The sequence below is a fragment of the Tigriopus californicus genome, chromosome 8 (genome assembly GCF_007210705.1).
Source record: "Tigriopus californicus strain San Diego chromosome 8, Tcal_SD_v2.1, whole genome shotgun sequence".
Classification (NCBI taxonomy): Eukaryota; Metazoa; Arthropoda; class Copepoda; order Harpacticoida; family Harpacticidae; genus Tigriopus; species Tigriopus californicus.
The window spans coordinates 1,917,970-1,934,817 of NC_081447.1; the positions used below are offsets into that span (position 1 = coordinate 1,917,970).

The 16,848-nt window shown below is 39.9% G+C and overlaps 1 protein-coding gene across 2 annotated transcripts in view; it reads left to right on the plus strand.

Annotated features, from left to right (window-relative positions):
* Positions 1 to 16,848, plus strand: part of LOC131885728 (inactive dipeptidyl peptidase 10-like) — a 54,163-nt gene that overhangs the window by 21,656 nt on the left and 15,659 nt on the right. Inside the window, exon 1 of one of the 2 annotated variants that reach the window (XM_059233867.1) lies at positions 8,473 to 8,794. The exons of the other annotated variant lie outside the window; for it this stretch is intronic. Coding sequence (XP_059089850.1) covers positions 8,762 to 8,794 — 33 coding nt within the window. The 5' untranslated portion in view covers positions 8,473 to 8,761. Of the gene's footprint in view, positions 1 to 8,472; positions 8,795 to 16,848 lie in introns of those variants that run through there. 2 annotated transcript variants of the gene reach the window in all.

A 16,848-nucleotide genomic window follows, 5' to 3' on the forward strand; every position in this document is an offset into this window, starting at 1 on the left:
TATTCTACTCAACGTTCTCATGGTATGGGGAACATTCCTGGGTCTCTGTTGGTTTCTGGTACCTTGGTTGGTCTATCAAGTCATATCCGTGGGATTGTTGTTCATCATTCCGCCCATTGTCATCTATGAAAATGACAAGGCTACCACGCAATACGGAATGAGCTATCATCGCCCAAATTCGGGTGCTCTTCTGTCATATTTTCCTATTGGACTCGGATTGATTGGCGTTTATTTTTGGATCGTGGTGCATGAGCAATTTAAGGCGTTGGATACTGCCAAGGCCGCCCCCACGGTGGCCCCTGACTCAGGGTTGGACAAGAACAAGGGTCCTATCATGGTCACCACTACGGTTTCTTATGCAAATACAAGGGGCCCACCTCAAATAAGTGAGCCGGCTCAACCTGTGAAAGTTGTAGAATAATCAATATTGGATACCATGTTGGAATAGAGGGAATTTATATTCGACCCTGTAATTTTTCACTCATTTCTTGAAAACACTTGGTATCATCCATTTGAAAGGCATGGGTGGGCAGGAGTTAAAGCTTCATGGAAGCAAGGAGAACTGCCTTGGTTCAAATCCCGCTCCTGATTAAATGACCAAATAATGGCGTGTGTTTGAACAACGGGTAAAGTGCCTTGCAATTTGTTCGTATAATTGCGGATACAAAGAAAGGTAGATTAACATAATTGTCACACATACTGCTGATGGGCCCAAAGAACAACTTCACTGAACGTTTTCCCTTTTCTGCAATGGGATACGATCGCAGTATCAGTTATTTGTTTTTTGAACCCCTTTGCACCCAAGCGCCATCTTTCTGATGCGTAGTGATGTGTCAAACGTAATTCATTCACTACTAATGACACAGCTTTTTCCTCCAATAGTAGAGCTTTTGGGTCAAAAAGAACTTCAAATTTAATCAATAAATCGTTTCTTGCACTATCCTTTGAAATTTTTCATGTAACGGCTCCGCTAATTTCAACACTATTGTAATTGACTCATGCCATAGCCAAAACTAGCGCCCCTGTATTTAGAAGTGAGTTCAGCGCACCATAGCGGTTAAATTTTGAACCTTCAATTCCGTTCCAAAATAATGGGTTTACATGTGTCCCAAATCTTTTAATACAGAGCACTAGAGTGAACAACAACCTCCGTGAGCGTATCCTATTCCATGGAGTAGTGGATTGGAAAGCTCTCTGAAACCTCGCTAGAAGACGTTTCAGTTTTGCGTTACCTCCTCATCGAGTGCTTGAACATGAAGATGGAATTCATTGCGCACTCCCTCAGCGGGAATACATCGGATCAGGAGGTAACGCATAGCTCTACAAAACCTCGCACTCCATGCCTATTCCAACATTGTTTTGCACAGCCTTCAGATTATTATTTTTTGGGCAAAGAAACAGTCATTTGCCAATGTTTCTTACAATGCTTCACAATCAAGAGCTCAAAAAGAATTCCCGAAGGGCAACAAGTAAAGTATTCCTAGTACTATATGAAATCATAAGTTCCAATTATTTCATGCTTGCAAAGTTGTCTACTAACTTTCATAACGCCCCTCTGGGGACACTGAAAAGGAGGGCCAAGAGGCCATAACTACCGTAGACAGAATAAGCTCATCCAGAGTAATAATTATTTGATATAATGCTAAATAGGCCTACAAGTGAAAGAATGATTGGGGGCTCTCATAACAAAGAAGGCCTCTCCACAGACGAACCCTCATCTGAACAGAACTCGTTAGACAAGATTGGCTCAATGTGGGCACATTCACCCAAGTACCTGAATATTGGAAAAATGCCCGAAGCAGAACTCTGGCTGTCACTGAGGACTCAACGCTGGTTCCAGGCAGTTCTGGGGAATAATTGGTAAAGTAAACACCTTCCTTCTATCAGGCAGAGGAAGGCCTTTGGAACACCAAGACCTGGATCCCGTGAGCAAGTACACTAACATGTTCCATGTTTTCACACCATTTCTGCTGGTACTTTGAGCTCCGGAGAGGTGTACAGGCCATGGGCCTCTCGCTGATCTTGGTCCATACTGGGTTACTCGTTATTGGCATCGTGAGCATGGACCAAATGCGGAACGAAGGCCAACAATTGGCCAATCCAAACCAAACCGATTCAAGGGGAAATTCGAGTCTCGCACAGCTCTTTCCGGGATGGACAGGAACTCGGCAGTTCTATTACTATGGGGTAGCTCTGCTCTGGATCTTAATGGAAATTGGAGTTAATGGATTGCTCATTCGAGGAACGGCAAAGAGGAACAAATGGCTTCTCCTTCCTTGGATGATCTACAAGATGGCCCAGGTTCTCATCAATGGATTCGTGGTTGGGGCTCTCATTCTTGTGATGCTTGGATGGACAGAAAATGTTCCAGTGGCAGACCGGAACTGGCAATGGGCTGTTTGCACCATTGCCTCGACTATCTCAGGCGTAAATGTGCTCTGGTGGTTTTGGGTGTTCCATCTTTACCAACAGTTTCAAGGGACTGAAGTACAGCCATTTCATTCTGGTTCCACCTCAATGGAGCACTCATTGACGGACTTGCGCCGATTTGGACAACTTCCTCCGGCTTATTCCATGAAACCGCAAGAGGGCCATACAACATTGGGCCTTTATCCGATCGAAAACATGCCTTATGGTTGTCTGGCCAGTTACAATGAAAACCATTTCCAATTGGACCCGACCATAAAGCCGCCCTTTTATGCAAATACATCATGATCGAGACACATTATGTGCTTGTAGTATGTTGAACCTTTCTGAAACGTAGCAACTTTTGCACCCTTGCCTTATGGTATTTTGGAGGCTTTGATACTGTTCCCTTTGCTTCAATTTCAATCACGGAACGCCATCATATTTATTCGACACGTAGTAGATCATGCACAAACTTTAGATGACCATAGGTTCCAAATTTTCGATATTTGATCGGAAAGATGGTAAGTAGGATCTAAAGGTGGCGCCAAAAAAGAACCACATCAATTCGAAAACAAAGACAAGAGCTACAACACTCAAGTAATAAAGCAAGCGGAAGAATATCTCCTTGACCATGGGGAAAACGGCCTTGGCATCTTCGTCTTGGTCTTTATCTACATTTGAACATAACACCTCTTTTGTGCCTAAGCTCCATTTCCTCTGCAGTTGCTCGAAAATCCCAGATTCCCGGGTTTTGGCCATTTGGTAGTCGAATACCTTTTGATATGGGAACTCGGGTCTGAAAGGAAACCCGGCTGGATTTTTGTAGAGGTTTGGGATCATTTTCAAACCGCAACCCACTTTTAAGTTATCTTGGATGATCCTGAGAATGGCTGCCTCGTAAGACAACACCACAGCCTTATCCTCAGCAAAGAAGTCTCTGACCAGACTCTCATGGGATCTGGCTTGGAAACGTGGATCACTGAGCAATTGCTGGGACCAGATCTTCTCTTCTGGGGACCCTGGAGGAGCGTTGGAAAAGAAACTCTGAGAAACCTCGCCATATCTTAAATACAGATTATAAGAAAAGCGTTCCACATCGGCAATGGTTTGGATATCATCCACAGTGACCGGTGTGCTCAGGTGCGATACCAATCGTGCAGACAATATCTGGAGAGTGAGTACCCCATAAAGGAGAGCTGTTAGTAGCAGGGTTCGAAATGAAATCCTATGGCAGATTTTGGTGTTTGAAGTACCTTGATTGAAGAGAGCGCCATAGATCATTATTACCGTGGAACTAAGCCAAGAGGAATCATCATCCCCTCCTGTGCTACTTCGAACGATAATGAGCGCTGTTCCAAGAATCAAAAGGTAAGTGAAGAAATGGCACAACCACACGTCTGTCCTGAACATGCCGTAAATGAAGTTGGTGAGCTTGTTCGGGGATTTCACCAACAAAACTTTGCCACTTGCGGTTTGGGTGAAGAAATGCACCGCTGTATTCCGTTCCAAGGTTTGAGTCATTAGGGGGGATCCAAAATCAATGGCTTTATCGAGAAGAAGTTGCACCAACCCATTCCATGTTCCATTGATGATTGATCCGTATGCCAAGTCTGGTGGTATTACATAAGAGGCCGTGAAATTAAGAGATTTCTCCAAAGTCCGGATACGATCCACATCCTCCCCCTGAAGAATNTAAAATATTTATTACCTGAAGGAGAAAAAATTGTACCGTTTTAAAATTGATTGAAAATAATAATGGGCCAATTTTCCCCAAAATAAACAATCCATCCCCTGAAGAATTTCTTTGTTCCCAATTTGGACCGTCTCGAAATAGTTTGGCCCGGGTATGGCCCCCACTTTCAAAGTTATTCCATTCAAATCAGATCGCCGCTTCCAAATGAATTCACATTGCCTTGCGAGCTCGAATTCGGCCCATATTTCCACGTGGTTTTGAACCACAGTTCCATACGGCGGAATGGCATAGAATTCATCCACCCAAGTTTGACCGGTTTGATTATCGACCTCAACCCCATACATGCGCGATTCGAAATGCAATTGACCTTTTGTCATTTGTTCCACATTCTTCGGCTCCATGTGGAATACACAGACGACTTGACGACAATCGATCTTGTTTGGAGCATCTTCTCGTAGATCTAAGACTAGAATGTTCAGCTCAGATCCCGTGCGATGGTCCACTTTATGACTCCATTGGATAAAATAGCGATGGGACGTCACGGAGTGGATCAGCTCCCCAAATGCCCATAAATCGGGATCCAAGGGCTCCAACTTCGTGACGAGCACCAACGTGTCCACTAAATGAATAAACTCGCTGGATGGATCTTTGGCATTCAAGATCGGGATCAAATGATGAATGAACGCCTTGCTCGACTCCACTTCCTCAAACGAGCCTACTGTTCCTATTGGAAACATGAGCATCATCGAGACCACCATCCACCAAACCATAGCTTGCCGAGTGAGTCTCAATTCGTACTGAGTAACATGTCCTCGAGGCCACCGCCGTGACAGCCTCGAGTACTTCAATAATATTACTCCTTACATGAGTTGTAACCAATAAGCCAATACATGAGTATGTTGCACTGGCTACCACCGACTATTTTCGCCGAGCAATTAGCTATTGGCAACTTATGAAACTAAAAATCACGTGGAGATGCCATGTGAAAGACAAAGCAATGATTCATAAAATTTTGGCCTCAATTATGAAGATGACAAATGTTGGCGTCTGAGTTGTTCTGGGGTGATTTTGTATTATTCGTAATTTTTCACCGTTTGATTATTGGCCTCGTAACGATCTGTACTTTTCGTTGACGCGTTTTCCACAGCCTTAAATTTCATTACCTTTCGTGAAAATGGAAGATACTTCACCATTCTAGGTACAATTTGGAGTTACACCACAACGAAACATACGGAACCCATGAATTAACCTTTTCATGATAAACGACATTGTTGTTGTTGTTAATTGGCAATTTACATGGTACGAGTGCTTTCGTTCCATGTTATGCAACATTGAATAGATTACTTGAAAAATGCGTCGCAAACTTAAGAAACATTGTTGTCCACACCTGTAATTCAATAGACAAAATATGGGCACATACAAGTGACATATTTTGCAAGGACAGGTTATTTGTCATAGATGTTTGTGTAGAACACTTCTTTTTAAAGATAGTTGTAACATTGATTATGAGCCGAAAATCCCAAAGTTAAATTCACTTTTCTGCTAAACAAATTCTTCCTAGAAGGTGCCCTTATTTCGGATACAAAATTATTTACTGACATTGTTATCTTTCGTTCATTGGTTCATTATTTAACATATAAGTCATTACATACATTCTATGGTTCATAACGTGAATCTTGAGTTGACTTTGATGCAGGTTTCTTATTTTTTTTTAAAATTATTATTTTTAATTTCCGTTCGAAAAATAATCCAATTTTCATTCGTGTCAAAGGTATGCCGACAAAATGACATCTTAATACAAATAAAAAACCGCACCTTGAGGGAGAAGACGTATCAAAGTGGCTAATGCAATTGTATAGCATGAGAATGGTCCCCGGTTCAATTCTCCTCTTCAAACCAGTTTAAGATTTTTTTTAGGCCCGCGATCTACAGACGGAAACTAATCTGACCTGGGAAAAGTATACAAACGATGTGATGGCTGACAACGTTGATCACATGATGTTGGCTTACAGATTTACTTAATGATTCGAGTTGACACTCTTAGCATGTATACTAAAGCAAACGAGATCGAAAAATGATCCCCCCCAAAAAAACAACCGTCACCACGGTTTGTTCTCAAAGCGTCTCTTATAGTGGTGACCAATCTACAGCCATTTATTTAACCGCCTATGTTAATGAACGTTCTCTCTGCTATGGCCCTCTAGTATCCATAATGGTCTTCCAATCCATCAAGGCCATCTTCATGGCTGAACATGTCGTACTATTCATTGGCTTGGCAACCGTCAAAATAGCGCTTTTGATGTACCTAAAATTGCCTCGTAAGCCTCAATTGAACTCGTCACCTTTGAGAGGACTCAAGAGGACTTGAGCCATTGGAATGGACACCCTAGTCCTCTTTGGAAGGCCAAGACCAACCGCATTGAGGTTAACACTCCAAAGAAATTAATGCAGATACTGTCAGTCACAACTCAACGGAGCGATCAGCATTCTGGCCGTTTATTTAGATTGTGTCATTTGAAATTTTGCCATTCCAATATGTAAGCAAACAATTGGGAGGGACGAGGCTTTCGTATCTCTTTGGTGGAGACTTCATTTGTCCAATCAGCGGGACCTCTCGACATGGGACATTTGCATGCGTCTTTAGCTCGTTCTGGCCTCATCTTTAATTTTGTCCATGCCTTCATGGAACATACGTAATTGAGCTTGTAGGACTCCAACTACTCCAACTACTTAGTCGTCGAGTTTGGGAGCATGTTTCCATTGGACGTCCAGAGCCGTTCCAGTGTGTGAACTCGGCAAGTTTGACGGCCAGATTCTGGAATATCTTAATAACATGATAAATGTAGATTTTTCCTCAAGTCGATATCCATGGCTTGAGGCTCCCTCCCTGACTCGCATGTCCATCTCCATTCCAATGGACCCGTCGTTTCAGTTCAGAAAAGTTTTTCCCCCTACAAAATCCAACTTTTGTATACGGATTTGCTTGGCTTCTCTGTTGTGAGTAACGTCTAGAGCGAGCACTATTTCCGCGTCTTTTAGTCTCTTTCAGGGCTGCATTCTTATCTCAGCTCAGATATTGAGACTATGCAGGTTTTGACGGCATGTTGTGTCCATTTTGACTTGGCTTTAGAGGCCTCTTTCCTTGGCCAGTGAGCAAGTAAAAAGCACTTCTCGTGTGTGCATAGTGGATGGACGTCCAAGACTTAGTACATGCACGGACTTGCGCTTGAAAGTGGAGCTAGAACCTTATTTCAACGCTCATCATCGACAACATTATCCGTGCAAAAGAGGCAAGGAAGCGGTATGTTCGCCACGGCCAGACATTCCCATCGGCCATGACCCGCATCAACGGGGGCACTGCCGTTACACTTTGGAGGCAAGCAATATCGGATAAATCGAATGATTGGGATGGGCAATCTTTAATTAGATTCGCTGATGACCATCCAGACATGAATCAACATAACTTATTGCGAATAAAACGTGTCCATGGGCACAAGGGGAGTAAGATATGTCTTCATGGGCGAATTGAATCCAACACAAAAGCTCTTTTAGAGATACAGAGCGTGCAAGATCACTATTAGTATAAATCTTTTATCTTTATGAGAAAGCGCTCTCTAGTCAATGACAAACCCTTTTAACAATTCTTATCCACAAAATGATGTCTTGTGGCTTTGAACTCGTCCCCATCTGATGCTCATGAACTACCAAGAAACACCCCGTAATCAAATCAAGTCAAGATGCTCTGTACATGCAATTGTGTACGTATGCATGTGGCGCCAACTACGACCATGTCATAAACAAAAGCCCTTGAATCCAGAGCGATTAAAAGGAGCAACAACTTGTCTGGCTGGGCTTGGAAAAGTCGCAGGACGGGATCCTCTCTCTGCTTGAAAGCAGCTCTCACTATCTTCTTCAACGTGGAAACTCATGTTTGTCAGCGTCCATCTTTTGGTTGGCGTTGGTTGGAAATGGTAGTGCTACTATACATAGTACATACAATCGTCGTCGCCTTCGTCTTCGTCTTCGTCCTCGTTGTCGTGCTAGTTTGGGTGGCCCCGTCGAATCGTCTTAAGGGAGGGTCCTCGACCACCATCAGTCTTGTCAAGATCCAAAGACGACATTCTTCAATGACTTGGATTCCTTTTGCCACGGGAGTGGGAAGGAATACGAGTAGGAACCTCCTTTGTACGGCTGTACGTACTCGCACAGAAGAGTACGCACGTACGTAGTACATGGAACCATGGTAGGGTAGATTCTGCCTCTGCGTCTTGTCTCTCGACCAAGCACCGGCAACCATTAATGTCTGAGAGTGAGCGAGAACTACAGTGTGTGGGTGTGGGTCCTAGCTACTCTAGTAATCATTGGAAAGAAGAGTTCTCGGTTGGCTTGAACCAACGAGGTGGAGGACCAATGCCCGACTCAATGCCCAACTCGCATCCCAACGAGATGGAACGAGAAAATATGTTCCTCTCCATTTGTGCTTGAGCGTCTCTTTTCTCATGGGTGGTGATCTTTGCCGATTGGCTCCCCTCCATAGTCGAGAGATCCAATAAGTGAGAAAAGGTGATTACACGGATCTGGCTCCTCAATTGAGCGATTGGCTGTCATCATTGGCTCTTTGGATGAACTGCTCTTCAGGCGGTTGGATGGAAGAACATCATGTACGCCACGGACGAAAACTTCGATGATCAGGTAGGCCACACCAACAAAGTTCCAACCAATATGGAAGTGGTCCAAACGCCACAAACGCCAATCTTGCGACAACTTTTGCCAGCAAGGTGAGTGAGATCTCAGGTGTTGGACGACTAATTGCATTTTTCGTAATGGCTCGTTTTCGGGGAGAGAAACTTCATGGCAAGAGTTCGCAGAGCAAGAGCTGATTCACTTTGGTTGACTGGCTAGTTGAAGGACAAGAAGCTTGGGCTTTGGATCTGAAGGATTTATCATTTTAACGGCCACTCCTGAATTAGAGTTAAGCTCCACGGGAAATAACTACTAAGATCAAACTCTCATAAGACTAATTTCAGGTCCTTGACTTCAGCAGCTAATAAATAACATTCAATTCTAAAACTGAGAATGAGTTTTCAAAGTGCGTTGTCTGGGAAAATAAGATCGACACTCAACGACTTGAGAGTAATGAACCAAATATTGAAATTGTTTGATCAAATATTGACTAGGATCAAATTAATGAGTGACATATCCTTGGTGCTTTTGGAAGAGCTCGACCATTATAGATCACTATCGCTAGGATCACTATCGGAAATACGATAAAACATCCAACTGAGTCAGATTAAGACTAATCTCCAAGATCAAATAGTCAGGGCTCTCAATCCGTTACCGAAAAAAAGTAAGGCGTTTTTGTTCCCGTTACCGATAACATTACTTTTGCGGAAAAAAAGATGGACTAAAACTGCAAAAAAAAGCCACTTTATACGATATTTTCTTTGACATTTTGTAAATATGACGTGAATCAAGCGACGAATATACGAGGGTGCAAGGGTTGCTTGGTTTTGATACTCTATCATTTTTACTCAACTTTTTGACAAGTATTTTTTCATATTACTTTTCATGGTTTGAAATGATTAATATTAAGAAATTATTAATGCAAATCAGGGATACATTTTGAGACTACAATACGGGCCTTGGTCACGCAAGTAGTAATGTCATACGTCCAAAAATGTAAATTGATAACTCCGGTTTTTTAATCCCATCAGTAGCAAATAAGTCACTGGATTAGAGTTGCAACTTTCAAAAAAAATCAGGGAGGAAACCATCATACATTTTTTACCTAAACGGAAAAGATACCCCACTGGAGAAGTATTTTGTCTTCGCAACGCTTGGCAAAGTAAAGCATACAAGAAGAAAAAATTTCAACTGTGCTGAAAACACAGCTTGGCTATTTTCTAACTTATGAAAAAGATTGAAAGCAGCTGGGTAAGACAGCATGAAAAGGTGACTCATTTCTGCAAATGTTAGATTATGAAGCGAACCATTATAACCAATAACCCATGGTACTAGTGATGAGGACGCAACACACCTGTAGTAGGTTTAGGTGTGGTAGAGAACGTCCAGTCTCAATTTGAAGGCTCCCTGAAAAGGAAAATTTCGAGATTTCTGGCCTTAGAAATATTTACCCCGGATAATCAGGAGCTTTAGAAAAAGACCAAGGACTAAGAGCAACTGAAAAGTTTACGAAAGGTCCCCTAAGATAGCGATGATTTTGCCATTTTGAGTGGTAACAACCCAAGAATGTTTGTCGGGGCAGTTTCTTAGAAATTTAAAGACCCCTTCCCGACCCTTTGGCTCATTGTTTGAGATGATTTTAGGTATTTTTCAACAAGATTGGAAAAGGCGATGAGAAAGAGCCAATTGCCTGTCCAAAAAATGAAGGACAAGGGCCCTACTGAAGATCTGCAATATATTGTTGCACAAGCTCAAGAACCCAATTCAACCAAACATGATTTAGTTCTTTTCCTACGAGAAAAACTTCTGCCAAGATTAAGTTTTGAAAGCTCAATGTCACACAGGTGGTTGGTCAAAAACGCTCATGAGTTTCCTAGAGTGATGACAACCCAGTTTCCTTGCCATGCATTGTGATCAGTTCAGAGGGAAATGAGCTTCGTTTTCAGCGTGGATTCACATTAAGACTGTATTTTCGTCCATTGATTCCCTGAAGGAGAATTGAGCTTGAGTCGCCATTTTTTATACCTAAGCTCACAAGGAGTATAGCTTACTTACCTAAAAGTATCATTTTCATCTTTGACGAGCCAATCACGAGTAATGGAGCTTCAAAGTGGTCGCAGATTTAAATGGCCCACCCTGTACGTACGCATTTTCAAGTGTCTGTTTGAACAATCCCAATGGTGGATTTGGAAATAGTATTAGTCCTTTCATAAAGGCCGTGTGGGCTATCATTTATCAGTAGAAATTTGCTTCTGTTATTCTTGTCTGCTCCGCTTTTAATCAGACCCTAAAATGAATGATTTCTTGATTTGTAAACACACAACCTACCAATTCCAACCACAATTACATTTTTGATATTATTTGGGGGGCTTTTTTGTAATCACTACCCAGCATGTATTATGTGCATGTATTATGTATTAGGAGCACAATGAAAATGACAGAAAGTAATATCTAATTGATATCTATCAAACTTCATAAAATATTTGGCCTTCCATCGAATTCGTGTTGACAGATTTGCAAGCCATTGAAAATAGGGTTGAAGTGACATTTTGATCAGAATAGAGCCCTTTAGAGTAGATCAGAAGCTTGTCCAAGTCTGACTCATGCTGTACGAATATTTGGGGGAAGCCAATCGAACAATGAAGGTGCCCGATAAAGAAGAGAGTAGGACTTCATTGTTTTGACCAACTTTGAACTTCGAGGGCTTAAAGGTGTCCTCAAAAATAGCAGAGAGCCTCCGGGGTTACAAGTATTCACCTTAAATCCAGGGCTGGGACAACACTTATGGACAGTTTTCAAATCGTATGGCATCAAATAGATTTTGCACATTTTTAGGCAAACACCAAGGCGTCGTAAAAAATCATATAAGGAGGGCTCGAAAAAAAAAATTTTTGAGGGCCATATAATCAGTAAAATATTCTTTTGAAAGCACCAAATAATTTATTTTTATAGGAAAAACTTTCTCAAACACTAAGATATCAGCCTACTTTAAAGCAAAAAAACATTCAAAATCAACATGAAACTAGTTTTGCAAAGGTTTGAAGTAATTACCAAAGATTTAAAAATATTTAATTATTTCGTAATCTTTCAAATCAAAAGGCCTTGAAGTTGTCTCCTAACTTGGGCCCCCAAATATATATCCTAAGCCATGCAGGTTCCTAGATCAAATCTGATTCTTCTGGGTGCATTTTTTTAGCTACCTCTTAGGGCCAAGAGACCTGGACTATAATGCAAATGTTTTTATATTTACTCTTTTGTAAAGCATTGAGGTTCTATTTGCAGTTTTATGGAAAAGCTTGAGCTTTTGCCAAAAAGGCAAGCAGGAATAATGGGAGAATTAGAGAACAAGTACTATGTTGCAACAAACCAAGAAGATTGGGACAATGCAGTTTGCAGTATTTAAAGGAGGTGCAAAAGGTATCTTTTACAAAACTTCTTTCCATGAGCTTGTTCCTTAACTAGAATTCAGAATCTATTGTAGTGAATCTTCAAGGTTTACATTTTTGATCCCTCCAATCCATTTGCTCCTCTCCCCTCCATCCCCCCCCCCCACACACACACATGCAATTTTTCTCATCAAAATTAGAGGTTCTGATAATTTTTTTTATTTTCTTTTTTTTTGGCCTGACAAAAGCCTCCAAAATGTGGAAAATCAATCTATTATTTAAAATCATTTTCTCCGATCCATCCTTATAAGTGACCAAAATTTAATTGGCAAATAAGTTTCCAACTTCGAAATGAGAACATCCTTTGATCCGAACTACAAAATCATACCAGGTGATTGAGTAAAGTAGAAAAACTGATTCTTTTGTCCATTGAAATATGTGATAAACAAGATTATAGGCTGCCACAAAGCGTTGCAACTAAAGTTATTTTTTTCTGTGGAATTGGCAAGCTTTTTGTTAAGCATAGCAGAGCAAAGCCCAGCGTTTCAAAAGGCAGAAAAATAGCCCTGATAATCATAGGAACAATTTGTGCGCAGATTTTGTAACATGATTGTTCACGAGAATTTCAACCTCAACCTCTCAATCAAAACTGTTATAGGAATCACTCGTATTTGTTCCTCGTCAAAATTTTAAGTGTCAAAATTTATAGATGAATAGTTTAAAGGTTAAATGAATGGATTATTAGATTTTCTCCAAGTGTAGATACTTACGCACTTAGCTTGAGTTTGTTACGAAAATACAACCTAACAGGAGCTGTTTGTTTTGCTTGTGTCACGACACGATTGCTATTTTTCATTTCATTGATCTAATCAAGTTCTTCAAAAAGGACATTTTGTTAGTAGAATGTGAACTTGTGAAATTGAATGTCAATCACACAGCATTTTGTACAATGTTTATGCTGATGGTCAATCTAATGCAGCTCAGAACCATTGTGGCACTTGAATGATACTTTTGTCAACGAACACGGACATATACTTTATTTTTAAACATGGTCCTTTTTTCAAACTCGCTATCCTATCCATAGTCAGGAATAAAGAGCGATATGGAATGAAAGGCATTAAAAGGGTTTAGTGTAAATCATTCTGCAGTCCGATGACGAAAAGAGTCAATTTCCTTCGTGTCTGAAAGATCCTCTGAGTGGATCGACAAAACCGAGTGCGAATAAAACTGTTTACAAAGACCTAGACAGAACAATCAATTTGATTATTTCCAATGATGTTTTAGATACAAGCAAGTTGACGCACCAAAACCGCTCAAGGAAATGCTAAATCGCTCTGTAACAGTAATCAACCTTGAGTTAAGACCTAGTCCAAGCGTTTTGTGGTCAATTTTGACCAAAACTAACTTCTTTAAGGTGGACAACAAGTCGTACGTATTGTTGATCTAAAGATCTAAAAGTTAAAGTCGCTGATCCTTTGATTCAAATGTAAAGTTGAATGATCATTGCTATATGATTTTTTTGAAGAGTAAGGAATTTTAAAACTTAATGTCGAACCTGCACCAAAATCAGAAAGTGTAATGGCGTTACTCGTTACAATTACTTTTGCTAAAATTTTGGATGACCAATACTTCATCAAGACCATACTTTGATGAACTAAAGGTTATATATTTTTTTCAAACAGTCTAAAATTCAAAAATTTCCTGCCAACATGTCATGCTAATGAGCATTGTTATAGTTGATTTGTTTAGCATTGGTGATGGGAAGGGGCCTCCTAGGTCTAGGGCTTTGAATCCGTAACGAGGGTAAGGCCTGATCCAGAGAGTCTTGAATCCAGCTTCAATCCAACTTCAATCCAACCTTCTTACTAACAGCTGTACCATTTGACTCCGATATTGAAAAGTAAAATTAATCAATGTGCAGTACACATTTACATATAAGTTAGCACGGCATTACTTCCCTTTTTGGCTAAGCCAATGGAAATGCTTAATAAAAAAAAAATATTCTCAAAATTTGAACTATTTCAACAGTATCAATCTTATGGGGTAAACACACCTCACACCCTTTTGAAGTTTGAAACTTGAGAGGCGACATGCATATTCAAAAAGTCAAAAACACATATTCAGGGTGGGGATTTTGAATCCTTACAAAGTTAAGGCATCATAAGTTAAGGTCGCCTTCATTTACCCCAATAGACTCTGAACACCTCCAAATAAAACAAGCATGAAATAAAAACAGTGGTTGATAAAAAATAGGCTAAGTTCCACAAAATGAATCCCTTGTTCACAAATATCTCAGGTTAATGTAGGTTCTGTTTATCTGTCGTTATTCTAATAGTCTTTTGTGAACATTTAACTAATACTGGGATTGTGCTCCCATGTAGAATTACATTTATTCTTTTTATTCTGTTTACTTTTCTTTGGCATCATTCCTATTTTGGTATTGCCAGAACTATGAAACCATAAGATGCAAATAAATTAGTTGACACTTATGTTCATTTTATAGTGCAAAAATATGTGCCTATAAGAACTATAACTTAGTTTAATTTAGAGACTTGTCTATGCCACAATTATCTCAATGTTCTCATTATCAAAGGCACACACAGTAGGTGATTTAAACTAATTCCAAGGATATTGTATCTAGAGTGATTCAGACTACAATGAAAAACAAGCAACTGACGGATTTTAAAGAAACAAAAGTATATATAGTACAAGGTGTCCAATCAACCTGCACCAGATTTGGATAAATTTGTATACTACTACAAATTACAGGCTCGTTCGAGCAACCAGTATTTGGATATTGAGTTGTGATGGTCAAATTAATACGGTGTAAAAGGTACCCCCAAAAATGACTTTTTGAGCCCAATATTTTCGATTATTGAATAGGTAGTTTGCTCACGGTGAGGTTTGTCTTTGCTCCAAATTTGATTTTTCATTCCTTTTCCTTTCTTTAACAATCCATAGAAGGCAAATTATGTAGTTATCTAGGTTTCATCCAACATAACAATCAAAACCTTTCACTGTAGCACTTCAGAGGCCTCTTTTTGAAAGCTCTTACATTGGAGTTCAGACTTGCACGTTTCTCAGAACGAGCATCCACTTATTAAGTGTTTAGGCATTCATTGGTCATGTGAAGTAACTTTCATCAATTCATTTCCACTTTAAAGTTTTCTTGCGCAAATGCACAAACTATTTTTAGAAAACCGCCTTTTTGACTCTCCCCGAGTTAGATGAATGGTTTTTCAACTTCCAGGGAGCCATTGGCGAATCCTGTCGACGAATCCGTCATAACATTTATGTAATATCTAAATGCAGGTTTTGATGAGTTTTTAAAGAACAAAGCCACGTTTCGAGGGGATCAAAGCACCTTAAAAACGGCTGAATGTCGAAGTCTGTTCGAAACAAGTAGAATCATTCAATCTGTTAAGTATATCGTTTAGTATTTCGCTATGTGGATGCCACAACCATGAGGATCACTGACCACTTTCAGCCCAATCATCGATATCTTAAAAAGAACACAAGTCGTATCCATTGTAAAGAAGACAAAGCTTCCAAATTCACTTTCAAGTCCAAATTGCTTTTCTATTAATGTGTAGAACAATTATTCGTTGAACTAAAAAATACTCTAGTACATACATGCTAAAAGTCCCAAAATAACCATTTGCCATATAAACAGTGGCTTCAAAGCTCACTTGGAGGGAAATACGAAATTTTGTACCATTCCTAAACATAAAAACCTATTTTCTTACCGAAAAATCGTATACCTGAGATGTTATACAATTTTATCAATGCAATAGAAATAATGTAGCACACTTAAAATTGAGAAATATGAAAAAGAAATCAATTCAATAAGATGTAAATTCCTGCTTTGAAAATCGCAACTTTCTAGTCTCACTTGTCAAATTTGTCAAAATCGTCAAATCGACCAATGTAGCCAAGCCGAGACAACTCGAAAAGGGCAAGCAAGGACTCTTAATGTTTCACCAGTATGTTCCTCTCATTCAACATCGAACACATAGTTTCTACTAAATGAAGAAACTTCTATCTATACATATTCTCACTGCATAAGGTATAACAACTACAGTGTACTAGTCATTTTGCGAGAAGTGAAAGGAGGAAAACTATGATGAACCACCGTGTAATGAGTCTGAAAGGAGCAGAAAAGCAGGAGGAGTGTGCCAGTTTTTCGTGAGCTGAATGCAATTACTAGATAACAAACACAAAACCTCTATTTTCGTTCGATATGTATAAATGTCATGTTTGAAAACACTTGCGCACCGAAAGAATGTTGAAGGACTTTGCATTTATTTTCTATCTTACCGCTTGGAACGAAGACATTCTGTCTCCTGGCAAAGTCAAAACAAAGATCAAAGATTATTTTATAGCATGCTGTGATTGCCTTCATCTCCACAAAAGCTTCAGCAAATCCTCATGCTTTTCAATTCATACATTTTGTATTGAATTGTAAGTTCACTTTATGTGTGTTTTCTATGTTGTATTTAACCTGCTGCATCTTGGTAATTGAAATCAACAGTTTGAGGAAAGGTATTTTTCCGTATCTCTTTTTCATCCCTCAATCTATCTTGAAAAAAATTGTATTCGACACTTTCTCAGTCGGCCACAAAAATTGATTTTTTTTCCGCGAAGTTTTCAGCTCCGTCCATTTCCTCCAAGAACTCT